At 43.5% G+C, this 26,860-nt stretch overlaps 2 protein-coding genes across 2 annotated transcripts; both read left to right on the top strand.

Annotated features, from left to right (window-relative positions):
- Positions 1 to 10,444: 10,444 nt before the first annotated feature.
- FGF19 (fibroblast growth factor 19) lies at positions 10,445 to 14,361 on the top strand. Its single transcript, XM_059475259.1, has 3 exons — positions 10,445 to 10,778; positions 10,872 to 10,975; positions 14,029 to 14,361. The coding sequence occupies exons 1-3, from the start codon at positions 10,445 to 10,447 to the stop codon at positions 14,359 to 14,361; spliced, it is 771 nt and encodes a 256-aa protein (XP_059331242.1).
- A 3,996-nt stretch (positions 14,362 to 18,357) lies between these two features.
- On the top strand, positions 18,358 to 23,773 carry LTO1 (LTO1 maturation factor of ABCE1). Its single transcript, XM_059475363.1, has 5 exons — positions 18,358 to 18,398; positions 20,196 to 20,301; positions 21,082 to 21,152; positions 21,599 to 21,716; positions 22,056 to 23,773. Exons 1-5 carry the CDS (start codon positions 18,358 to 18,360, stop codon positions 22,122 to 22,124), a joined length of 405 nt encoding a protein of 134 aa, XP_059331346.1. The 3' UTR covers positions 22,125 to 23,773.
- The last annotated feature ends 3,087 nt before the right edge of the window (positions 23,774 to 26,860 follow it).

The following is a 26,860-nucleotide window of genomic DNA, read 5'->3' as shown; positions in this document are numbered from 1 at the left end:
ACAAAATTCTAGTTTCACTGGGCTGTAGAGAGACTCCCCACAGTCACTCACATGAGCTGCTAACTGGAATAAGTCAATCCATCCTTACCTGTGAGGATCAGTCCTGAGAAGCAAAAGGTTATTTATTTTCTATATTTGGTCCTTGTGTTTTATTTTTTAACTACCACTTGAATGAGTAATAAAATCAGTTTACTTTTTTGCCTCCATTCATCTCCATGGTTAGGATCTCACCATGGAGAGGTGGCTACAGATCACTTCTTGCTCAGCATTAATATCAACATTATATAAACGCAATCTGATGAAATATTTAAGTTCTAAGCATTCCTTGAAAGTTGTGGAAAGAGGTAACATTTAGCTCTGTACAAGCAGCCACTGGCTGGCTCACAAACAAGCCAGCAGCAGCCATTTAAAGGACGTTGCAAAGCCTTTGGACAATGTGCATTTTATTAGGAAAAGGAAGCAATGAAGAATACACACAGCAGGAAAAACTAAACACAGTAACTGACCTTAATGTGGATAAAAATTGTGGCACGGGGAGAAATTCTGTTCCAGAAAGGTCATTCCTTTGCCTCTGCATTCCTCCCCCACATTTACATGCTGCTCGCTGGATTCATCAAAGGTCTTCATTATTCGCTCTCAGCACGCATGAAACAATCACTTTCAGATATAATGACCTAATTACTCAAACAAGACAAATGAAAAAAAAAAAAAAAGGAGGCAGTTATTTACTTCAGACGTTAGCATTTAGCAGCTTTTCAGAAAAGCCATTTAAAGGACTCTGGTAGGGAGTTAAACCTGGAGAACCAGGATCATCTCAAAGGGTGGGGTTTGATGACTGCAGGCACTGGTGATGATTCTCAGCCATTGGGACTCAGGCTGTCCCAACTTAAACTCCTCTCCCTACCGACCAGGTAACCATGAGCTGCGCAACAAGGATGTTCTCCCCACCTTTCTCCCCCAGTTTCCTTGTGGTCAGAACCAGATCATCCTGCATGCCCAGGGACAACCGGGGGCTTTCGGTGACTTTGGGACCTCTACACAACATGTACACGAGCCAACGTTGCCTTTAGAGATAATTTCTCCTCCCTCTATGTGTTTTTCTACTTCCTGAGCAGCACAGAAATCAGATGCAACAAGAGAAAATTTTGGATTGAATATTGGTAAATGAAGGCATAACCAAGAGCATTTATTACTCAGACTTGCTGTGCCTGAAAAGAGACCCAGTCCAAAAGGTGGATCACAATGGTTCTTTATTTTGTGTTGTTCTGCAGAATGGAACAGTAGCAATGATACAATCGCTACCAGTAAATGCCCCAGTCAGGTAATGCCTCACTCATTTGGCACCCACATTTTTGCAGAAAAATAAAAAATAGATATCAGTTTGATGATGCTTATCAGTGCTGTGTCACTTACATAACCATATAAATTGTCTCAGTTAAAAAGAGGTGATTTTGGGAACAAGAATCAGAGTATGAACTTTTGAGCCTCTATGCAATTTCTCCTAAAGATGTGAACTTTATTTGCTGTTCCAGTACCTCTGCAAGTGTGGGATATTCACCCAGTGTCAGGAAATGTTCCCAGATATAATGCTTGAGCCTGTTTTAATCAATATACACCATCCCAGTACCTCTGCAAGGGTGGGATATTCATCCAGAGAATTCATCAGGAAATGTTCCCAGATATTATGCTTGAGCCTGGTCCAATCAATATACACCATTACAGAGAGATCCAGCTCATTTCCTAATTGCTAAACATTTCACACAGAAGGTTTAAGCCCCAGTGGGATCATATGTGTCTGACCACAAATAATTGTGTGACACCAGAAGGTTTATTATCTCCTAGCAGGAATGAGAAGCATATTTCTTAATAGGTTCCCCACCCTGGGCAGTGCAAGCCTTCCTTTGAAGAGTGTCTCTATGGTAATTGATGTTAATGAGCAGCCGGCAGAGGAGAAACACTGAGTCACCAGGTAGGAAGCCCCCCAAGAGATAATCTAATTACTCTCCAAAACAAATTACTTTCAACCAAAACAAATTACTTTCAATCACTCTGCAACAGATAAGATCAGTGGAGGGGGCTCAAAGCTGATGACAGCTGGAGACTGAGGCTTCATGAGTTTATGGATTGATCGCTTTTCTCTTTGGTCCGTTTTGCTGAATGACAATGGAGTGACAGAAAACTGGAGCCAAGAACTGAGCTCCCTTTCATTTCATTCAGGACCTGCCAACTCTGTGCTCTTTGCTGGGTGGCTCATTGATCTGAAATTGGAAAAGCTGGAGCTGTGTGTGTCCACAGCTGTAATGGGAGCAAGACTCTCCAGAGGAATAAATATGCAGTCTGGGGGTCTACAAAACCCACTCCTTGTGCATTTTTTTATGTGAGGAATGGAAAACATGATATTGTTGCTTTTTTTTTTCTGATCTCTTTTTTAAAGATATGAGGCAAAATGGAGCCTTCATTCTCATGAAGCCTCAACAGGACTAAACTACAAATATTAATTTAAATTGCAGCTCTACAGGGAACATAAGTGAGTCAGTTGGAGTGAGGATTGAATGATTAATCAGTGGGGTTTTATATCTGCTACTTGCTGTGCAAAGGGTTGTCATTGCTGCCTGTGTATGTGAGAAAATCTCATAAATTTGGCAATTACTGTCTCTTGAGAAAGGTGCTGGCATTGCCACTGGAGCCATGAATTGAAAGGGTTTCTGCAGGGATCAGTTACAGTTCTGCTGCTCTCGATGTCATTAGCATTGGCTGCTCCCTTCCTTCTGTTATCCAGCTGATGGAACATCTGCCTGGCTGAGTCCAAACCACACTGGTGGCAATCTGTGTCCTGATAGAGCAGGCAATGGGAAAAAGGGCATCTCCCTGCTTGCAGCAGCAGCTCTCCCTTGCAGCGAGGCTGCAGTGGCAGCGATCAGTAGCTGTTTTGTGACAGGCTTTATCTGCTGGAGGCCTCTGATAAAGAGCAATAGACAGGTCTCGGGGAGCCTTTGCTATTGATTGAAACCTCAGTGCCCCACAGGGAGAGAAGGATTCCTCCCCTGCTCTGTAAACGTTCTGAACTAGGTTGAATTCTGAATTAACTGGGGTGTGTGTGTGTGGTGTGCGATTGTCTTTACAGCCCCCTTGGCAAAGGCAATGCCCAAATCCACAGATCCACAACCCAGAGTGGATGAACTGCATGCTGAGCTGCCATGCGAAAGAGCCACTCCACCTTTCCATCCCCAGCAAATCTGTCTGCTTTGCTTACTTCAGCAACTGAGGGCTCTCTGCCTCTGGTCGTGCAAGGATCTTCCTGCTGCCTCCAGACATGAAAGAGCCAGAGGCAATGGGGCTCTCACTTTCACCTTGAAATGTTCAAGGAGCTTTGTTTCCAGAAAAAGGAAAACAAGTTGAAAATGTGTTTGACATAAAAATATTTAGCATTTTAAAATGGTAAAATAGAATTTTTCTGACCGTTATATGTCTGATTACAGTTGTAAGTGTACACAAAAAACATTTAGTTTAATTCTGCTTCTTATAGCAAGTCAACGTACAGAACACACAATAACCAGATAGTGGAGGATTCTACATTCCTTCCCATATTTGTGATGTTTAGGTAGATGTTTAGGTTTAAATACCTTGTGGTAATGCAGATATTTCCTTTTACCTTCCAGTGGTGTTTCAGATTTTATGTCTTGCTGAAACAAGTTATTTAATGAAGCTGAACTACTTTTGGAGTAAAACATCCATTACTCACTCGTTTCCTCACTAGTCAGATGTGTAAAATCTAAGTAAACTTGAATTACTTTCTAAAGACCATGCAGGCTCTTTCCATGCTGATTTGTTCTGCTTCTCTTACTTTCAAATGGCCTTTTAATTGGCCATTAAAGTAGGAAATTATGGCTGATTAGGATCAATCCAAATGCAATGCTTTGGATGGACTGGCTATTTGAATGCCATTCTTTTAGATCCCGTGTCATTTCTGCTTTGTCAGCTAAAGGTCACTTTTAGCTGCATTGGCAGGATGCTTCAGTAACCTCTGCCCTTCAGTTCTTGACCCCAAATGTGCCACAGCCATGTTTGGTGGCAGCAAAGGGGACCAGTTGCAATAAGGAACATCAGAGAAAGTTACTCCGTTTCCCAATTCATAACAAATTGTGCAGCTACACCCAGGCTATGCTTTATGCTCCATTTCAGATGAAAATTACTTACAATGACCTCCAAGAGGAAGAACAGTTTATTAATAATCTTCCTCTCTCTTGAGCAAAGCCATTGTAAAACTTCCTACCGGGTTGTCACTAAAGTTAAGGAGTGAATCTGGAGGTCTTCTGAGAAAGGAGGCAAAATACCATTGCACTTTTTAATTCCATGTACTAAACAGATTTTGGAGTAGCTGCATGAGAATTTTGTTTTTTCTAAGATATTTCTCCAGAGTTTTAGGCCTATGGTATGAGCTGGAGTGAAAGGTTAGATATCTGTTGACTCAGATGAATGGTTTTGCTTTCCAGAAGCTGAGGATATGCCTGTGTGCAAAATATTAACAGTCTTAAATGATCAGGAAACTTTGTACTAGTTTTGGGGTTTACATTTGTTCAGAATGTTTCATAAAGAGCTTCACAGTTTCAGTCCTTCCTGCAGTATCATCATAATCAAAGGTGATGACAGCAGGTCAGTAAGCACTCATGGGCTGAATTTGATAATCATTTACATGTCTTAACAATTTATACAGTTCTGTTGGTGCCTTGGAGTTTTTAGTAGTGATAAGCAGCAGTGTAGATGAAATATAGACAGCAAGAAAACTCTGAGACTTAGCTGGCTTCCTTAACTCCCTTTCTACCTCTTTTACTTCACAATATGGGAAATTTTTGTAATGTGTTCAGCACACACTCATTTTTCTCTGATCTTCATCAAGTATTTGAAGCCCAAATAAGAAAAAAAAAAAAAAAAAAAAAAAGTAGGCTGCTGTGATTATTGGCATCACATAAGCCATAACAATTCTCCCACCACTTCTCAGTCAAGCCTAACTGATTCTAGCTAGAACACCACTTAGATGGTCATGAACATAATAAATACCTACAGTGATGTAACTCATTATCATCTTCATGACTAGAAGACTTTGGAGTATCAATTTTACAACAAAACAGGATTATTATAATAGGTGTTTTTGAGAAAACATCTGCCTTTAATCAAAGGTACAATCACATTTCTGAGGTGGTTTAACTTCAAGGGAAAGGAGGGATTCAGTGTCTCACCAAAGAGACAGGCAGAGCTAAAACCCTTTCATACCTCTCCTTCTTACCTCTGACTCCCAAAAAATCATCACCTGAGCACCCCTGGATCAGTGTCCCTCTTAACAATGCACCTCCAGTGAAAGTCAGACCTCTGTGGGACAAATTCATCCCACATTTCACTCAGTGAAATTGTTCTGGGGTCAGGTTTGTTTTAACGGGCCTGTATTGGTCTTGTTGCCAAAGTCTTTGCAAGTCCTGGCTTCCTACTATGCTCTTCAGGGGTGATTTTGTGGGAATTGTCACTATATCAGGCTGAATAAAACCACCTGATTAATTCTGTCCAGATGTGTTTGTACAGGACCACAGGTCCAAGTATGCACTCTTGCAAGTTTGAAGCATTTCTGGTATATCTTCTTCTACTGTTCTCTGTCTATTAAAGGAAAAATATTTCCAGTGAAGCTGGAACTTGTCATGCAGACAGCATTATTTAGTCACTGTCAGGAAAAGAATACAGGTAAATGCTGCAAGGATACCACATTTGACTGAGAAGCTGATGGTCTAGAGTCACCCTCTTCTAGAAAAGCTTCCCTTATGGCTTCCAGGAACACGTTGTGTAAACAAAGTCCAGGGGCATTACTCCCTAGGTCAAGCTGGAAATCAAAATATAATTTGTTGGCAAATAAACCTGCAATTATTCATTTCTGTTGCAGGACGAAGATCTGCTCAAAACATAAGAAAAAACATAAGAAAAACACAGCTTTTGTTGGTTTAGTGCTGGAGAATCACAGTACCAAATATGATCCCATAAAATCAGTAAGGTTTCTTCTATAGGAGAATTATGAAGGATTTGATAGCACACAGAAAAGATGGGGTGGATGAGATACCTCTAAAACATGAAATAATGGCTTGCAGTGATGACAAAAAAAAAAAAAAAAGTATTTAGGCTATTTGAAGCTGGTGGGAATTTTGTGAGCTTTAGAGCAGACCTAACCAGAAGATATCATTTGACTGTGCAAGCTCCAAGTCAATTCCAGGCTCAGTATTGCTCTCTGGAATGCATTGACTGATAGCAATAGCTGAGGAAGCATTAGATAACAGAATGGTGAGAGATATTTGAAATTGGTTGTCTGGCTGTGCTCCTTGGAAAGAACCAGCAACAACACACACCAATTACAGTAGCAAAAATCTCCCCAGCATGTTGACCTTCCTTAGCAGAGCAGTTTTAGAAGCAGAACCCCTCTGGAAGTGGATCATTTGGAAATCTATGAGTCTCTCATGCACTTGAATCCTACAAATTCACTGAGGACTGTGGTATCAGGGAAGAGGCTCAGTGAGTGCTCGTCCCATCCTATGACATCCTGTCAGTGGGTGCACGCAGCGGGAGCTGTGGAATCTCAATTCTGCACTCATTCACAGCCCGGGGAGAAATATTGTCACCTCCATGCCTCTTGGATTGCAGAAGCAGCTGGGAAGCAGAGCAGTCCCTGACATATGGTGGAGTAACCTCTCCTTCTTAGGCAGATTTTTCAACTGGTGCTGTGCTGATAAGGCTCTTTATAGAACAAGCTCGTGCTCGAGTAGCTGCGTATCGCAGTGTCCTGTGTCTTCACTTCTGCCTTCCCTCATTCTCCTGACATATTCTTCTCCACCAGAAGCAAGAGAAAAGGCTAGACTGCTCTGCTGGCTCTCTGCCATGGGTAAAATAATTTTCTTTTCTCTGTCACTTCTGGGATGACTGGCAGGAACCACAGCAGAAACCAGAAACTGGCGGCATTAGCACTGACATCTCCAGCCCTGCCTGGAACCTCACTGCCCTCAGAGTATTTGCAGCCTCTGTAACTCTCCCACCTCTGACTTCAGAGAAAAGAGGGGAAGACTGACAGATCTCTTCACAAAAGTAATATTAGATCACACTGGTGCAATCCCAACTCCAAAATCTGTAGGAGATCCCAAAGACAGCCCAAAGGAAGCAGAAAGTCTTCAATGTTTCTGTGGTATTTCCCTCTTCCTTCAGTGACTCGTACAACCAAAGCTTTCACCATCATATTCCAAAGACATTCCGTAACTGAGAAAATGTCTCTTCATCCTAAACACCTCCAGTTTATCACATTTTTGACCCTCACTCAGCCTTGAGTGACTCACCTATATAATTCTTTGATCTCCACCACCAAGTAGCCTGCTATGACCAACTTTGACTCATGGGTGGTTCTTGCCCTATTTCCTCACCAATTTTTGTGGCCACCTTCCTTAGTTTCTTTTCAGTTGGTTTCAATCATGTCATTATCCAGTATGGTACAAGCCCTCTGTTACCTCTGTGGTGTGTTCCGGGATCTCTGGATGTTTGACTTTTAATTATAGCTAATTTTATTCTTCCAAAACACATTCACTTCATTATTGCTGAAATCTGGACTTCTCGTTCTGCAGAAATTGCACTGGGACATTGGAAAGTGCAGTGGAAATAAATGATCCTTTGCAACAGGTGAAAACGCTTTTGCGAATTGTGAACTGTTTAGTTAGGAGGTATTTTTGTTCTATAAGACTTTCTGCCTGGGTTTTTGGTTGTTTTTCCTATCCTCATAAAAGCAGAAAATCTAACACTACCAGGTTTCCTTGTTGCAGGAAGCAGGTCCAGCACTGGAAGTGAATGTGGAATTTACCCTACAATACATTTGTTCTGCAACCATATACTTTTTCCTGCAAGTGCATTTGTAGGAACATGCAAAGGCATGTGCCTTTTTTATTGAACTTTGAGAAAACATGTCAATAAATGATAAAGTCCAGTGACACAGACAGGAACTGAAATTAAAATAATGTGTTGCAACTCTTGCATTTTGAATTCAGTGACATTCACTAGCTCATTTATCTCTAGCTAAAAATAAGTTATCTTCAGTTTCTAGCTAAAAATAAGTTACCTGAATCTGAGTTAATAATCTAGGCTTCTTTTTTTTCTTTACAGAGGCAATAAGAAATTGAATACTTCTACTTGAATAAGAAAATGAATACTTCCTGGGTATATTCAACCCATATTTCAGCAGCTGTTTTGTGATAGGATTGGCACCATTCAGTCTAGTTAAGTGTTTGCAGACACTTACCTCTGTCAGGGACTACAGGGGGACTTGGACAAATTATTTAGGTTGGAACCTTCCCCTAACAAGAAAGGCCATTCCAAAAAATTAGTTAAGAGCTTAATGTTTGTTTTAATTTGATAAGACACGAACCCTTTAACATCAGCCTGTGCAACATCAGCAACAGCAACAGTGAAAATAATTTTTAAAGGCTCTCCTTCAATTCTTGGGAAATTCTCCTTTACAGCCAGCTTTTTCACTGATTTGAAATATCATTTAGTGCAAATGATTTGTCCTTTCTGCCTCAATTTTTGATCCTCACAGAGATGAATGAACAAGTTCCAAGCATCAATTCCTTACTGCTTGAAAGAAGCCTGAACTTCTTGATGAGGAAAAAAAAAACCTGTGATAATGATTGTTGCTCCCACTGCAGTACAGCAGAAGCAGTGGTCATAAACCAGCTTCTATTCACTGAGATGCACAGAAAAATTGAGCTAAAGGAGCCCTCCAGATTAATTTCAGACCATAACCTCCGCGTGTGTGGCGGGTGCTCAGTACCTTGAAGAATGCCAGGATGAGTTACATGCACAACTGCTGTGGGGCCCAGGGTTGCAGGGCAGGAACTGCCTTTGTAGCAGCCATGTAATAACATTGCAGAGGAAAAAAAGAATTAGGGACTTGCATGCCTTCGTATTATTTACTGGGCTTATAATACTGTGAACTTCCGTGATGTAAGGAAGACCAGAATTGGTAGGAAAGCCCACACATGATTTGGAGGATGCAGCAGGAGACATCTGACTGAGAAGTGGTCTTAATCCTTATTAATTATTCAGCAATCATGCAGGGAAAACTAGGATCTTTTCTGGGTGTTTCAAACTGGTCACCAAAAAAATGCCCAAAGCTAATCAAAAGTTGTAGCTGCTTTTGAAGGGATTGATGAGATTCAATCCCTTGCTTCCAATGAGTTTGTTATGCAAGACCTTGATCATCAAAATACGGACTGATTGATGTCATTAACTCCAGTTAAATACACCTGAAATTGCACATGAAAATAAGTGCAAGACATAATCCTACAAGCCTCTGTATTTTTGTGTGGTTTGTCTGTGTGCTTATCCCCACTGAGCTAAGATTGCTTATGGGGCAAAGATTTTTGTGGGAGTGTTTGCAGGAGGGAGATGCAAGTGCAGGGTCAAAATGATGAAAGCGAACAAGAAGGAAAAGATAAAAACAGTATGACCGAAGCTTTGTGTTTCAGAGAAGATGGTCAGGAGGTGGGGTTAGGTCTTGTTGAATTGTCATTTATTGTCTGGGGGGGGGGGGGGATAATTTCTTTATGAAATTACCAGTTTTCTTTTTGGGAATCTAAGAAAATTCCTTCAATGATCACTTTGTATGTACAGCAGAAGAGTCGGCAGCAATCCCTTTAAATATGTCTGAGATACAAATACAGTGGAAAACCCCCAAATTTGTGTGTCGTCTTCTTTCCAGGGCCATTCTCTGAGCGAGCTCCCTGGGAGGAGCTCGCGTACAAAAAAAAAAATCCATGCGCAGACCAGAAGAAAATTTCTGTTTGAAGCTTAAATCGGGCGATGCAGTTTAACTTCACCCAGAATTTTTTCCTCCCCAGTCTTTTTGTAAGAAGTGGGGACAAACAGGAGCTGGAGAGCGCCCCCAGAGCGGCTCCCCGAGGCGAGGCAGCCGCATCCCAGGGGCCAGGCTCCATCTAGTGACCCGGGCGGGGATGGCCGGGCGGGGATGCCGCCGGGAGCCGCGCCGGGACAGCCGCAGCCGCCGGTACCTGGCCGGACCGGGCTGCACCCGCGCCGGGACCGGGAGCGGCTGTCCCGCTCCCCTGGAGAGGCGAGCCCAGGTTTAGGCAGCAACTCTTTTGATTTCTGCAAAGGGAAATGAAACACAGGACGGGCCAGGCCGAAGGCAGGGGCTGAGCCGCGGCGGGGAGCGGGGCAGCCTCCTGCCGCTGGGTGGGCTGGGTGCACACACGCCCACCCGCGCTCCCCGTCCCACATCGGGGCTGCGGGACGTGCAGTGCCCCGGCAGCGCGGCCGGACCCGGCAGGAGCGGAGAGCTCGGAGATGCGGAGGAAGCGACTTAGGGTGTCACCCGCTTAATATTTTCGGGGGAGTGACCGAAGGCGGCTATGAAATGGGCTCTATATGGGATGCGGCCGGATCGATGGAGCTGATAAGGGCGAGCTATAAAAGGCTGGGGGGCGGCTGCGGCCGCGCTACAGCCCCGAGGCGCCGCTCCGGGATGGGGCTGCGCCCCGCCGCGCTGGCGCTGCTCGCTCTGGCGGCCGCCGCCGCCTCCGCGCTGCCGCTGCCGCTGCCCGACGCCGGCCCGCACCTCAACTACGGCTGGGGAGAGCCCATCCGGCTGCGGCACCTCTACACCGCCAGCAAGCACGGCCTCTTCAGCTGCTTCCTGCGCATCGGCGCCGACGGCCGGGTGGACGCGGCCGGCAGCCAGAGCGCGCAGAGTGAGTGGCGGCGGCGGGCATGGCGACGGGGATGGGGACAGGGATGGGGCGGCGGGGGTGACACTGCTGTCCCCTCTCTCTGTCTGCCCGCAGGTCTGCTGGAGATCCGCGCCGTGGCCGTGCGCACCGTGGCCATCAAGGGCGTGCAGAGCTCCCGGTACCTGTGCATGGACGAGGCGGGGCGGCTGCACGGGCAGGTGAGACCAGCGATGCTGTCCCCGGGGGGGTTTTACACCCTGGAACAGCGGCGTGTTCTAATAACGGGGTAACAAAGCTTCTAATAACGGCGTGTTCTAATAACGGGGTAACAAAGCTTCCAGGTGTCCGCCGCAGTCCCTCCCCCAGCGCCTGTTCTCCCGAGGAGCTGCGGTTCTTGTCACCGTCGCTGTGGGGATTGTTAGAAGGCAGAAAGGAAATGTCGTTTAGAGAGTAAATGATGTTTTGCGTGTCCTCTGCCAAAACATACCGAAAGTACAGCCCAGGGCAAAATTGCATTTCGGTTTAAAATTCTCGTCGGTGGGAGACTGTGATTCTGCTGCAGGAATAGATTAAGCTCTGCCGTAGAGTATGAGTAATTCCTCACTGTTCAGGTCAGGTATTCTGGAAGAAAAAAGTTAAAAAGAGATTGCTCCTTTGGAGAAGAGTTGCAGCCAGCTGGCTGCCAGGCATACAATTCCCAGGAGCATGGGTTGCTACCTCTTAGGAAGCTGCAGACAGGAAAAGGCTTTTGAGGGAGAAAGGATGCTTCTCCACTGCCTCACTTCTGCCCTGCTATAACAGCACAGCTGCGGGACTCAGGGTTTGGAGAGTTACGTGCCCCTCTGATGCCACTAGATCAGCTTTTTCACTAGGCTTAGAAACTAGTCATTGACATAAACCCTAGTTTTTAAGGCAGGTGAATACATTCTTGACTCTAGAATTTGACAAGTGCAGTTCAGATTTAGTCTGTACAGAAGCCTGAGTTTCAGAGTGATGGCTTTTCATGAAGCCACAGTAAAGATACAGCTTGATTCTTTTTTGATTACTCCAGCAAAATTTCTGCTGATTTTAATCAGGAAAGGACTTCTCAAAACTCCCGGTATCTTTAATAACAGCAACACTGATGTTTCTGAATGTGGATAAAATTAAGAATGCTGAACACAGAATTAAGTTTATCTTTCTGGATTTCATTGCTTGTCTGGGCTTAAATCAGTCGAGGCTGAGATGAGGTGCATAGGTTCAGATGACATGGCAGGTCAATTATTAGCTTTAATGTATATCCAAATACATTAATATAATTCTTTAATGTATATCCAAAACAAATCAGAACCTGGATTCTGCTCCCGTTGGAGCTACCAGCTGAACTTGAGCAATCACAGAATTTTAAAATGGTTTTCCTGTAGCACCATTTTGAAGGCATACACGTTGACTGGAACTGCATTTGTTTGTGTAGTGTATTAGATGCAGGCTGGAGTTTTATTCTGAAAACACAACAGCAAGTAGCTGTGTTGTTCCATCTCTGTGCTGGGGACACCTGCTGTCACCTCTGTGCTCACAGCCCAGGCAGGCAGCTCTGCAGGTAGATCTCAGCCTTATCAGCACCACGCTCAGGACTGGGAGAACAAAAGGGCAGACACGGTGTCTGGGGGCTGAACCTGTGCTCCTGCAACTTGGCCTGTTTTGACACTGGAAAAATGATGACGGGGGTTGGTTTTTGAATGTGCTGTGTGCTGTAGTCAGTAGTTTAGGGGAAATGCTGAATCTACTAGCATACTGTGATTCCTCCTGTGAAAAAAATCCCTCCTGTGGGGAAAAAAAAACCTGGAAATACTTTAAAAAGTCTGTCTGGTACTTGTTTAAAAAGACAGACTAGAGACAATCCCAGTGTAGTGAAGAGGGAAAGGTATAGCTGAGACACAGGGACTCAATCAATATCTGTTGTTTGTAGTGTGTACTTCTTGAGCAAGAACCTTTTTTATTTCATCATCCTTTTTAGTGAGGCTGAGCACTCATAAAGACAGCCAACAATCCAGCCCCAATTTTTTGTCATATAGACATATTTTTCTGAGATATAATGTGTGTGTGTAAGGATAAACATTGCACCATTTTATTTGAAGAAAACTTTCTTTAAAATTACTTTTTAAATTTAAAATGTGCTTTTGAAAGATAACCAAATGCACATCCTTAATTTTACTCCATGTTACTGAGGGTGTCTGAGAAAGGCCCAAAAATATTAAATATGCTCTCTGTTCAGACAGGCAGAACATTCATGTAAGGACACTTCTGTGTCTGCAGACTGAGACATAATCAGCAATTCTCTTTTATTGACCAAGGTTCAATCACCTGCAGTAGCTGAGACTGAAATAGCAACAGAGTTGTAAGAAGCACAACTCAAGTGCTGGTGTAAAGATCTAGAGAGGTCTGACCTGCTGATATGGGTTCAAGATACAAATATCATATATTATATTATACATACATATATATATATATATCTATATCTATATATATATATATATATTCGTATTTATAACTTAAGATGTTACAGGTATATAATATTTGTACAGGCCATTGCAAATGTAATCCTAGAAATTCATGCCTAAGAAAATACATTCTTCTCTACCAAGTCCTAACTTGTGCTGGCATTAATTCAACAGTTCTCATGTTAACAAGAAAATGACACTTTGTAAAAGGGTCCTTGGCAATTTCAGTAAATTCTGAGTGGAAAAAGGTGGAAATTACCTTTTAGCATTGTTTTACTGATTGGCCACGCTGCCTTTCTATCCTGAAGCCTTTGCACAGGCAGATCTCTAACAGAGCAGGAGTTATATACTTGGATTAGGACTTAAGACTGCAATTAAGGACAAATTCATCTAAATCTGCTCTGGCATCTGAGACTTTTTTCCCAGTGCTCAATCAGGATAAGTGTGGTGGCTGTGGAGAAGCACATCCTGGGATTCAAAGCTTATTTGATGGGATGGGCATGGAAAGAACTTCAGGGGTTATGGAATGGAATGGAATGGAATGGAATGGAATAGAATAGAATAGAATAGAATAGAATAGAATAGAATAGAATAGAATAGAATAGAATAGAATAGAATTAGGAATAGAATAGGAATATAACAGAATAGGACAGGGATAGGGATTGGGATTGGGAAAGCCAGGATACCACCACTGAGGGACTAGGACTTTTCCCATCCAAGGTTTGTTTTGTGGTTGAATACACCCAGCCTGGTGGGCATATTTATCATTCTCACTATTCCTTGCTTTTCAGCTCAGGTATTCCACTGAAGACTGTTCCTTTGAGGAGGAGATTCGCCCAGACGGCTACAACGTGTATCGATCAAAAAAACATGGAATATCAGTGTCTTTGAGCAGTGCCAAACAAAGACAGCAGTTCAAAGGGAAGGATTTCCTTCCCCTGTCTCACTTCTTGCCCATGATCAACACGGTGCCCATGGAGTCAGCAGACTTTGGTGAATATGGTGATTACAGCCAGGCCTTTGAGCCAGAGGCGTTCTCCTCGCCCCTGGAGACGGACAGCATGGATCCCTTTGGCATCGCCTCCAAACTGTCCCCAGTGAAGAGCCCCAGCTTCCAGAACTGACTGTGCTCCCACACACGTTTTCACAGAAATATTGAAGAGGACTGTAGGGTTTGTAGCTTTCTGTGTAGTGATATTTGGGAACTTTTTTGTGTGTTTGAGTATGGAGCCAGCCTCGTCCTTGTTGTACCTGCAAGAGATGAGTGCCTGTTCTATAGTCTAAAGAATTGCCTGTCCATAGTTTTGTTTGGAAAAGCAGGATTAAATGTGAAAACTTTAGCGACCTTACCAGAATTCCTCCATAGGTGGTGATAAAATAACTGTAATTTTTCTACACCAGCTACACTTCCACATATATTCACCTGTTATATCTGCTCATACAAGCAAATGCAGAAAACTTTTTCCTCTTCAGAGATCCCAACTCAAACACTTGGACCAAAACTAGATGAAGGAAAACATCCTACCAGATGTAACTTGAGTTAATGCTGCTTCTTTAAAGAGCTGCTAACAACATTCTGGGGAAGATCTCCTATGGAAAGCATACTGCTGAAAAAACAAATCTGCTTGTACATTGTGCTTTTTCTTCCCTTAGAAAATAAGAGAAGAAAGGGAAAAATTTCTCCCTTCCCTTACTGCTAAGAGATACTTTGGGAAACTTGATAATTGATTTCTTTTGTAGGCTAAATTATGTTCTCTGTGGCATCAGAATCACCCAGCAGAGAGTTCTCATCAAAATCAGTGAGGATTCAGTGTGCGGTTGGAAGGGTGCCCAGGGCTAGAATTGATGTTCATCAGGTAGGGGAATGAGCAGCTCAAATGAATGTTTAAATGAAGATTGTGTTGTATATAAGCATGTATATGTCATTAGCAAATAGAGAAGAACACTGAGAACGGATGTATAGGTCAAATCAGTTGTAAAATAGGTTTTTGTGTTCAACCTTTAACCACCAGGAATTCTTTCAAGTCACTTCCAGGCTTGATTCAGCATCCATGGGAATCAGTGGAGAGATGGTTTAGTGAGATAAAAGCTGCAGAACTGGGTCAGGATTCTCCTTGCAAGAAGGGATTGTGAGGACTTCTGGCCAAGGCACCCACTTCAAGTTCTGTTCTCCCTCTGAAAAGATTCAGTGAAGGAATAGCCAAGGTGAAGCCAAAGGGGAAAAAAAAAGGATGGTTCAGGGATTATACTTGTTTCCAAAGGTTCATTTATAAGAGAGATTTCTGTAACAAAAAAAAAAAAACAAAAAAAAAAAAACAAAAAAAAAAAAAAAAGAAAGAAAGAAAAGAAGAAAAAAAAAAGCTTTACTGGAAATACTGGTGTTTTTCTGACCTAGCACTTCATTGCCAATGCAATATTTATAATTAATTTATTGAATACATACATCTGTTTATTTTGTTACTGTTATTTATGCTCAAGATTCTATTTATATACTTCTGAATATAGGTTATTTAGTTGTAACAAATCTTGTGCAGTTTTGTAATCAACAGAATTTTAGCCAACAATAGCCAATTTTTAAATAGCTGTAATTTTAGCTAATTTCAAAATTTCTGTGCATTATCATTAGTGTAATGTGTACATTTGCAATAAAAGAGAAAATCATCCTCAACACTGAAATCTGCTTGACTCTTCTGTCTCTCCACAAGTGCCACATCCACACATCTTTTAAATACCTCCAGAGATGGTGACTCAACCACTTCCCTTGACAAAAAAAATCCTCTGGGTAGAAGGCTGCTCCCATTTAAAAATGGGAACTATTCTAACCAGTGCTGCCAGGGAGAAAAGTGGTGTGAGTTTTGCCTGAAAAAGATGTCAGTTTCTGGCAGGAAAAGAGCCTGAATGTTTCCATTTGGAAATGCTGTGAGACACAGGAACAGCAGATTTCTTGGCCGGCAAACACCTCCCATAGTGTTTTCCCATTCTCTTTTGTGCTGAGCCACTGCCACACATCCGGAGGGCTCCTACTTCTCGTTTGGTGGAAGATGTAGTTCTGATTTCCAGGTTGTTTTATTCCAAAACTTTTCAGATTTCAGGGGGTTTCATTTCCAGTTTTGATCAGTCACTATATTTTCTTTGAACGCCTTTCAAAACCTTTCTTAAAAAAAAAAACAACAATAACAACAAACAAAACACAAAAAGCCAGGAAACAATATAAGAATGAACTTTTGAAGTTGGGGCAAGAAAAGAAAAATCACTTTTCTGCTAAAAACTTGCACAGATTTGACAGGAAGCATGGCAAATAATGGAGTTTGGAGGGTACACAGTTTGATTGACCCAGTGAGAGATTTTTTAAGTGGGTGTAACATTGTGAAAATTTCTCAAGGGTGCAAAGACAGGCAACCTTACATTTTGGGAACATCATCTTGAGCTCTCTTGTGACCCTATTTGCTGACACCTTTGGCTGACATTCTTCCAGCGGCAGCACGATGATTTTTCCGGCAACAGCACGGTTAGAGGTTGGTTCAATATTTATTCAGACAGAGGGAAGAATGCCAGGAGCTAAATTAACCCACACCACTTCCTGGAGAGCTCCAGTTTTCGTTGGAGTTTTCCCATCCCAGCTCTGACCAAACCTGGCTGTTTTGCTTATAAAATCTGACAAGATCTCGGCTTGAGGTTGGAGGATTGCTGGGAAACGCTTCCCCTGCCCTGCGACACCTGACTCGGTCAGGAGCCGGGCGTGCAAAACCTCCAAAAATCACCTTTGGTTCTGTGGGAATGTAAACACCAGCAGCAGCACCCATCAGCACACCCCATCCCCTGCCCATCAGAGCTGCTCAAAGGCAGGGGGACAATGGAGGTGCTTTCATTTGCAACAGAACATTTTACAGCCCCGAAACGTTTTTAAAGCTCAGGTGTCAAATGTCTCCTTGGGAAGTCTCAGCTGGAAGCTGTGATGTGCAAATACGAGTTGCTAGAGGAGCGGGAAAGGGATTACTGAGCGTCTTCATTTCCACTGGGAGGAAGTGTGAAAACCTATAAATCAATTCAAAGTCACAGTATCCATTTTACCCCTGCTCAAATAATTGAAACCCTGTTAGTGGATAATTTGGGGGCCACTCTTTCTACTCTGCCAGTGTACTTTTCATATGAACGGAGAGCAACTTGATAAATTAAATAAAAATTCCCCTTTTTCCCCCTCAAAAATATATGTATTCTAACAGCAGAGTGGTAGAATACTGTGACCAAGAGCCACATTTTATTAAGTCTCTGGAAAATAGAATACGTTAACTTTAAAACACGTGCTTGTAAATGAGTATACATGTTTCCTTTGACTGGTGTTGATCTGTAACAACTCCTAAGTATTTAAATAGAGCAGCCTAGAAGGACACAGTACAGTTTGGGTGGGTAATAACACAAAAAATATTTATGTTTTAGAATCATAGACTGGTTTGGGTCGGAAGGGACTTCAAAGATCATTTAATTCCAGGGGCAGGGACACCTTTCCACGTTGCTCAGAGCCCCATCCAAACTGGCCTCGGACACTTCCCAGGGATGGCGCATCCACAGCTTCTCTGGGCAGCCTGTGCCAGGGCCGCACCACCCTCACAGGGAACAATTGTGGGGACACACCAAAAATACACTTCTTGAAAGCCACAGACACCAATGTTACATGAGAGAGATGTGCAAACTCTATCATTCCGTGACCAGCGACAGCAGCCGGGACGACGGCCTGGAGCTGCCTCAGGCTCAGGCTGGATACCGGGACAAGGCTCCTCACCCACAGCGAGCCGGGGCACTGGACCCGGCTCCGCACGGCAGGGCGGAACTCAGGGAGCGTCTGGACACCGCTTTGAGGCGCAGGGTGGGATTTCTGGGAGGCACAGTGGGCTTTTTGGCACACTGGGCGGGATTTTTGGAACACTGGGTGGGATTTCTGGGACACCGACGTTTCCCCGCGGACGGCCGGGCCCGGGATCTGTGGCGGCGCTCGGGCGCCCCCTGGTGGCCGCACGCCATCGTAGCGTGTGGGGCGTGGCTTACCATGGGGGGCGTGGTCTATGCTCATGAGCCACGCCCCCTCCCGCGCGCCGTCCGCTCCCGGCGTGCCCCGCGCCGCCATGGCCGACCTGTTCGATGGCATCGTGATGGCCGAGCAGAGGTGGGGGCACGGAGCCAGCCTGGAGCGGCCCCACAGCGGCTTCTCTACAGCACGGGGCTCCCCCGGCGCTCCGCTTCCCTCTGGGAGCTGCCAGGGGAGCGTCAGGGAAAGGAGGGCGAGCGCTGAGCCCGAGGAGGACGGCGGGGAAGATTCGCCTCCTTGCCCGTTCTGAGGGAGCGATCGGCGCGAACGACCTGGAGCTGAGGCGGGGAGGTTTGGGCTGGGTATTAGGGATGGGTTCTTCATGCAGGGGATGGTCGGACGCTGGGACAGGCTGCCAGGGGAATTGGTGTCCGCACACAGTGGGACCCACGCCGGCAGGCTGGGTTGATGGGCTGAGAGCAGCGGGGTGAGGGTCAGCAAGGCCGAGTGCCGGGTCCTTGGGCCGCCTCAGCCCTCTGCAGCCTTCCAGGGTAGCCGGAGAGTCCCTCCAAAGCATCCCAGAGGGAAAGGGCCTGGGGGTGCTGGCAGAGAGCTGCTGAACACGAGCCCAGGTGGCCAAGAAGGACGGTGGCGTCCTGGCATTGTCAGCAGGAGCATGGCAGTGACCATCCCCCTGTTCTGGGCGCCGCTGAGGCCCCACATTGAATTGTGGGCTCAGTTGTGGGTCCCACGCTACAAGAAAGACTTTGAGGTGCTGGAGAGTGTCCAGAGAAGGGAATTGAGCTGGGGCAGGCTCTGGAGCACAAGTTGGATGAGAAGTGGCTGGGGAGGCTCAGCCTGGAGAAAAGGAGGCTCGGGGAGAGCCTTCTCTCTCTACAACTCCCTGACAGGAGCCCCCCATGTGGGGCCAGACTTCACTCCCTGGTTACAAGTGACAGGACAAAAAGAAGTGGCCTGGAGCTGCCCCAGAGGAGGTTTAAGTTGGACATAAGGAGGAATTTCTTCATGAAAAAGGTTGCCAGGCCTTGGAAGGGGCAGCCCAGGGAGCTGCTGGAGTCTCCACTTCGGGAGGTGCCCAAGGAGCAGCTGGATGTGACACTTAGGGCTCTGGGCTGCTTGACACAGTGATGATCATTCAAAAGTTGGACTGAATGATCTCAGAGGTCTTTCCCAACCAAAACAAGCCTGTGATTCTGGGATTTAAATTGATTTTCTGTGGTATTTCTACGATTTGGAGGCAATGCACGTTTCTGTTGCCAGGAGCCACTTGTGTGCAGTGTTGACTGGACAGGAGATTAACCAAGCTGTGGTTGTGCACTCCCAGGTTCCACGGGGAGATTAACCAAGCTGTGGTTCTGCTCTCCCAGGTTCCATGGGGAGATTAACCAAGCTGTGGTTCTGCTCTCCCAGGTTCCACAGGGAGATTAACCAAGCTGTGGTTGTGCACTCCCAGGTTCCACGGGGAGATTAACCAAGCTGTGGTTCTGCTCTCCCAGGTTCCATGGGGAGATTAACCAAGCTGTGGTTCTGCTCTCCCAGGTTCCACAGGGAGATTAACCAAGCTGTGGTTGTGCTCTCCCAGGTTCCACGGGGAGATTAACCAAGCTGTGGTTCTGCAGGTTCCATGGGGAGATTAACCAAGCTGTGGTTGTGCTCTCCCAGGTTCCACGGGGAGATTAACCAAGCTGTGGTTCTGCTCTCCCAGGTTCCACGGGGAGATTAACCAAGCTGTGGTTCTGCAGGTTCCATGGGGAGATTAACCAAGCTGTGGTTGTGCACTCCCAGGTTCCACAGGGAGATTAACCAGGCTGTGGTTGTGCTCTCCCAGGTTCCACGGGGAGATTAACCAAGCTGTGGTTCTGCTCTCCCAGGTTCCACGGGGAGATTAACCAAGCTGTGGTTCTGCTCTCCCAGGTTCCACGGGGAGGGCTACCAGGAGGGGCTTGCAGAGGGCAGCCACGCTGGCATGGCTGAGGGCAGGAGGCACGGAGCACTGCACGGAGCCAGGATGGGCTCAGAGGTAAGTGGGGAAACTCTTCAGCACATGTCATGAGGAAATGACAGCCACACAGAAATTTCCAGGCTGAGGCCTGCTGTGTTTCACTGCTATGTCTGTGTCCAGGAGGACCCATAAAGCTGTTTTGAGCTGGAGAGCTCAGTAGATGCACTTGTGTTTTCTCAGCTTATTTGCTGCATGGAGCTTTGGTAATATTTTTTCCCAAATTTATGGCTAAAGGTTCTGCTGCCCCCCCAGTACCATCTGCTGTGGCCCAGCATAGGGAAAATCATGGAATCTGGAGCCACAGAGGCAGGTGTGCGTGTCTCCTGCACTCTTTGTGATTCTGTGAGGGTTTGTGGCACTGCTCCTCTTCTGCACAGCTGGATCAGTAACCATTCCTAGGAATTCAGGGGCTGGACACTGGTGGGGAGGCACCTCAGCTTGTCCCATATGTCTTCTCCAGTTTGTCACAGCTACAGGATGAGAATGCCAAACAGCAGTCGCCAGAGCTGGATGGTTTGTACAAAATGGTCCTGGACAAACCATAAGAGAGAATTCCTGTGATCTCCTCATACTGGGAAAGCTCTAGAGGGAGGCAGGATTAAACACATCAACTGAGAGGGTGGCTTGGGTTACCTTGTACTTGCCAGCCTTTCCAGCTTGGAAACACGTTTGTGTACCCAGGGTTGATTTTCCCAAAGAGTGAGACACAGTGTAGTGCTTTATTTTTGTTCCCCTGTCTATGCTCTGTGTCCTTTGTGGTTTTTTCTTTCCTTCATGACTCTTTAAAATTAATTTCAGATTGGCTGCTACCTTGGGTTTGCACTGACGTGGCACTGTCTGCTCCAGAAATGCACAGATCCAAAGAACAGGTGAGGTTAAAAAGGCTTAAAGTCATCTCACTGTGACTTCCATTCTTCTCTTCACATCTTTTTTTTCTGTCCCATTCTGATTAATCTGTCTGCCAGAATTGCCTTTTTGGTTGCATTTCTTTATTTTGCCCAGTCATGTAATCAATTTGTTGATTCTTGAATATTTTTCAACTTTGGACTGGTAAGTTGAAATGGAAGCCTTAAATCTGTCAGTTGTGCTTGATTCCCAATTTGGAATAATTCCTAGTTTGCATAATTTCTTATTGAAGAATATGGAACACACCTGACAGTGGGCTGAAAGTTGAATTAAAGAAGGATGGAGGGCTGGGTTTTGTGCTCTGGATTATTACATATCAGTGTAATTTTCATAGTGATACTGTTTCAAAAAACTCCTGTGTAAGGATCATTGTGTTTTCTTTTAATTAGATTAATTTTGTTTTTTCTAGCAAGAAGCTAAGGGCTCTGGATTCATTAATAGGGATGATTCAGAAATTCCCATATGAAGACCCCACTTATGATAAGCTGCAAGAAGATCTGGAAAAAATCAGAGGAAAATTTAAACAGGTTTGTAGGATTAAGTTGTAATTTTAGCACATAAATTAATTTTTGAGAAACTTTGTTTCTTAAGCCACTCCAAAGTTTTGTGGAGCAGTTATTATTCCCATTCTGCAATCATAGCAAAATACTAGAAGTGAAAATCCTTGACAGTTGCAAAATTTCCCAAGCAATAGCAAATGCAAAATAAAGGGGAAAAAAATCTTTAAAAAGCAAGTTGGAAATAATCTTTGACAATTTGAATTACAAGTGGGATCAGAAGAAGATAAATGGAGCAATTGGGAGTTTTGTTGAACATTCTTCTTGAAAAACAGACCCTTTGAACCACTTCTGTGTATTCCTTTTTAGGTTTGTTCAATGCTAAATATTCAGTCTGATTTTAGACTCGGTAATGAGAGATCTTCACTGACATTTTGAATGCAACAGATGAAGATAATTGTGGATGACCAAAGGAAAAAAAAAACATTAACAGAACTGGAAAACTGTCTATCTACTTTTGTATTAAAAAAAAATCAAAATAGTGAAGAGATGTTAAAGGGGAAGTGAAAAATCACTGGACTTGCAGTATTATTTAACATGTATTATCTCCAACTTTTATTTAGGATATTACACACACTAGTGTGTAAATCTGTTAAATAGAAATATTTGTTTTACTTCTTTGCTAGTCTTTTACTGATAATTCCTCAAAAGGAAAACAAGCATTTGCACACTTTCCTTGTTTAAAGGATGTCTGTAACTTAAAAATCTGTGTATGCAGATGATTCAGTTTACACAATGTGTACATGCTGTGGGTGAAGGAAAGTAAAATCAACTCCCTGCAGACTTTGCAGCAGGAAACATTTTTGTGGGGAGAAGATGGAATGACAAAGGAGATCAGAATGCAGAGGAGAAGGATGAAGATACCTGCTTAGAATATGGAATTTGCACCTGGATTTTCCAATAGTTTTGCAGACTGGTGGGAGAAGGAAGCAAACTCCACAAAATCCAACCACTTCCCTACAAGTTATCGGTTTAAATGATGGATGAGATGAACATGACTGCCAGGAGAGTTGTGATTCTCATTGACTATATTTATCAGTACCTCTCACACAGACCAGCTTTTTGTGTGCCAGCCTTGAAAAGTGACAACTTCAGTCTCATTCCAAACCGCTGGATGCTGCCAGCTGTGTTAGCTGAGAGGAGTGCCTGTAACAGGCTTTGCCTTGGGCTGCTGATGTCTTTGCATTCCAGTGAGGAATTCCAGAATTCCTTTTACCACCTGTACCCTGTGTGTGTCTGGCTCTGCCTGCATGGCATGGTTCAGCCTTACGAATTTGATATGAAATATGAAAATCAAAGACAGATTTGAGGTTTTTGGTTTGTTTAATTGTCTTACATGTGAATTTTGATTCCCCACAGGCAGTGTCAGAGCCATCTAGTGGATGTGTGGGATTGTAGGAGCTCACAAATACTTGTGTAGGTGAATTGGTTAAAATAGTACAGAGTGTACACACTCATGATGATTCTGATTATGTGGAGAATATAACACTGAGGCAGGAATGAATTTTTACTTGTTTCCTCATTTGCTAAAATGTCTGTAAAAGCAAGGGCAGGGTTGTGAGAGCTCCAGGTGGAGCATTGGTTTAATAGAAGTGTGTGACATGTGGGTGACAAGCCAAGGTGCTGCTCCAGAGATTGTATCAAACACAATTATTTTTGTTCAGCTCAGGAGAGAAAATGTCTCTGGCACTCAGGTGGTGACTCTATTTGGAAAATTGGTTTGGTGGCTAATTTTCTTGTATTGCTTTAGTTCTATTAAAAAAATAGATAATAAATTATTATATAAATACATGAGTATGTACTATACTATAAGTATTGTATCAACCAGGGTTTTCAAGTTTGGGATATACCAAGTTTAGGGTTATCTGTTAGGTCTTTATTCTTTTAAATTAGGTCTTTAATTAAGTTTCATTTGTGTGGACACACTGATGGAGTCTCTTCTTCCATGAGTCTGTGTTTTTCTGCATATCTTCTGTTTCACACCTTGTGGGCCTGATTTAGTTTATTAAATGAGGTACAATTCAAAATTCTGTTGGATGTGCAGTTGTGTGCTTTCTTCGGTGCCATTTTTTTTGTTTTCTGCAGTGATTTGTGGGGGTTTGTGTCACATTCAGTGCTGTGGCAGTGGAACTTTCCCAGCATTCTGAAGAGGTGTTTTTAGGCCTGATTTACAGCTGAGGTTTTGGGTATGCCTGATTTATAGCCCAGGTTACATCAAGAATATTCATTTGTCTTTGTCATAGTGTCACAAAGACATAGAAAAACATGCAACCTTGTACATTATGATACTTGTTATTAATAAAGCAGGACACTGAGATTGTGGCTTGGTGCTGATTGTCCACAAAGTTTGAAATTTCACAGAAGTAAGACTTCAGAATATATCTCTGTACTCATTCACCAGCCCTGCTTACAGCTCAGTAGTTAGGGAGGAATGTTTGAAACATTTCACTCACCAATTTCTGACTTGCCTGGACTGAGTTCTAGCTTGTTTTGTCTCTTTGTGATCATCTGTCAGCTGAGCCTGTGGAATATGGAATTTTATTAAAAGGTGGATACACAGCTCATTACTGCTAGCTGCTGAAGTCATGGCAATCCAGAAGAGTTGTAATTTTCCTTTCTGCAATGTGTGATGAGTGCAAGAAATAGTGAATTTTGAGGCAGCAGCAGAGAGGTAAACTTTGAATACCATTTGGTAAAGTTCCCAAGCACAATTCTTGTTCTGTCTTCATGAAGCAACTTCCTTTCCATTCCTTGTCAGCTGTACTAAAGGTGATAAATTCCAGCTTTGAGTGAATATCTATAATCAACAGAAACAAGTGAAATAAATCAGAAAAAAAAGAACCTGGGTATGCAATTGATTGCTTCAAAACCAGCCCTGTAGAGGTACTCTGGCTCATTTGAATCCTGATCTGTTTTTCTGAAACAAGGTTGTGATAATTTCAATGTGAAATTACACGTTGAGTTTTAATTTGCCACTAAATCAGTTTCAAGGTTTATGTAGGTTTTGGTTTTTGAAGAGATGCAAGAGAGAGTTTGAGCCTGCCCTGTGTTTATGAATGCTTATTTACACTTTGGCTGGAAATGCAACTTCTGCACTGGAATAAAGGGAAATCCATCTGTCAAAAGTCTGCCTGCACCCTAATATCCCAGTGTGCTTTAGAGTAAGAACTTAATATTTCTGGTATTGTTTTCAAATTCTTTCTATTCTTGGTGCCTTTTGAATAGTGCCCTTTGCAACTTCTTACAACCATGGCTTCTGGTCTAATTGCAGCTTAAAACTTCAGCTTTCATAGTTTGGCAAGTAACCATGAAGATTCTCATTTTACAGTCTGCCAGAGTTGTTTTTTTAATGGATAAAGTTGTGACAGTACACATTCCCACAGAAGTGGATGTATCACCAAGGAAAAAGGGGATTTGGGAGGTGTGAGAGGCGTTCAGCAGGTTCCCAGTTGCAAGTTGTGGTGTCTGGGACCGATGTGTAAAAGCCAACTGGAGCAAAGCACTGCTGAAGCACTTCAGTGTGTCCCAGGGTTTGGAACTGCAGGACCAGCCTAGCCTGGGGTGATAATAAAAATAACAATAAAAGCTCTGTGTGCTGTTTTGTTGGCTTGCACAGTCAGTTCGTTTGTAGCTGAATATCTGACATTGCACTGGGAATGCTCTCACCTTAATCACTGGAGTGTTTATTCTCTTAAGTGTGGTAATTAAATTTTTTCAGCATTTTTGGTGCTAGAATTCTGTAGTACTACTTGTCAAATGCTGCACTACTGTGTGGAAGGAGACGTGGTCACTAAGCTCATCTGAAATGTGGGAGACTTCCTAAATCCATGGAATATATGAAAAGTAAAAAAATCTCAGGCATTGTTTAACTTGATTCCAAAGCAGCTTGCTGCACAATGTTTTAAATTATTTTATGCTATTCTATAACCATAACTAATTGAGCACTAGTGCAGCATTCTGTGTATCTGATTTGGGGAGATTTCTGAATAGGAATGAGAAATGGCATAAACCTTTTGCCTTGGAAAAATTAGAAAGCTACACAATTCTAGTTGTGCAGAATTTATTAGGATGACATCTGAAATAGTGGCCTCCTGTCTGATAGAGTTTAACTGATGCTTGTTCCTAATAAAATCATGGAGTTTTATTTTAGCAAAATGTTCAGCAGAAAGGAGATTGATTATTCAGTCCCTGCATCCTGACTGTGCATCAGACAGAATCAACTCAGCATTTGTCACTGTTCCATTTCTGATTTTAACTCCCTGTTTTGCTGCTTTAGCTCAACACTTTTTAACTTTCAGCATCTTCAGGATTCTGGGGAATAATCAACACTGTGTGGAATCTTTCCTGATAGTAGGAACTGTGAGTCAGCAACCCTTTAATTTTTTTAGTTGCAGCCATTGTTCCAGCAGCAAGCTTTGCTGCTATTGTCCACTGTTTGTCCAGCTCACGTTTACTGGACTGTGGGAACGGATTAGGGTTTCATGGCTTTTTTTTTCTTCTTGCATAAACTCTTGATCAAAGACATTCCTTGGATGACAAAACACTGTATACTGTGTCACACAGCCCTGACCAGACTGCACGAACAGTAGTTTAAAAACACATGCCTACATTGTTCTCTAAACTGGCCTGTTTTTTTTTTTTTTTTGCCATGTATGTGCAGACATTGAATTTTTGAGACCCCATTTACCTCTGTTAAAAACACACACACATACAGAAGTTATTGTTAATAAGCACTTGACAGTTTCTGAAATACAAGTTAAAAAGCAAATTACTCTGAGACTAAGAGCAAGACAGAACAGAATGTCATTTCTTAGCAGAGCTAGGAGTTATATCTGCAGTGCATTTCCTTCTTGAGGAGACCTTGGTTGTGGGGCAGGTAGTCAAGGACACTGGAAATCTAAACCCACATGGATTGTGGCATCATTTATGTGTCACAGCCAGAACACCTGAGTAGGGTAGAGAATGATTGGAGCACAGTTTGGGACTGCATTAACCTCCTTCACCATAAGTACATTGTTAGAACCACATTTTGAGAACCTCGCTTTTTACAGTTTTATGTCTTGGTCTTCTTTTAAGCTCTCTTATGCATTAGGAGGAGGACAAATTTCAGAAAA

This window comes from Ammospiza nelsoni, chromosome 6, assembly GCF_027579445.1.
Source record: "Ammospiza nelsoni isolate bAmmNel1 chromosome 6, bAmmNel1.pri, whole genome shotgun sequence".
NCBI lineage: Eukaryota > Metazoa > Chordata > Aves > Passeriformes > Passerellidae > Ammospiza > Ammospiza nelsoni.
This window is presented reverse-complemented; position numbering and strand designations above follow the sequence as displayed.

Excerpts from the sequence above, each read along its gene's own strand:
- FGF19 (XM_059475259.1), top strand. The coding sequence starts at position 10,445 with ATGGGCTCTATATGGGATGCGGCCGGATCGATGGAGCTGATAAGGGCG. Across the intron at positions 10,779-10,871 it reads CGGCAGCCAGAGCGCGCAGA|GTCTGCTGGAGATCCGCGCC; the intron begins GTGAGTGGCGGC and ends GTCTGCCCGCAG. Across the intron at positions 10,976-14,028 it reads CGGGGCGGCTGCACGGGCAG|CTCAGGTATTCCACTGAAGA; the intron begins GTGAGACCAGCG and ends CTTGCTTTTCAG.
- LTO1 (XM_059475363.1), top strand. The coding sequence starts at position 18,358 with ATGGCCGACCTGTTCGATGGCATCGTGATGGCCGAGCAGAG. Across the intron at positions 21,153-21,598 it reads TGCACAGATCCAAAGAACAG|CAAGAAGCTAAGGGCTCTGG; the intron begins GTGAGGTTAAAA and ends TGTTTTTTCTAG. Across the intron at positions 21,717-22,055 it reads TCAGAGGAAAATTTAAACAG|GTTTGTTCAATGCTAAATAT; the intron begins GTTTGTAGGATT and ends ATTCCTTTTTAG.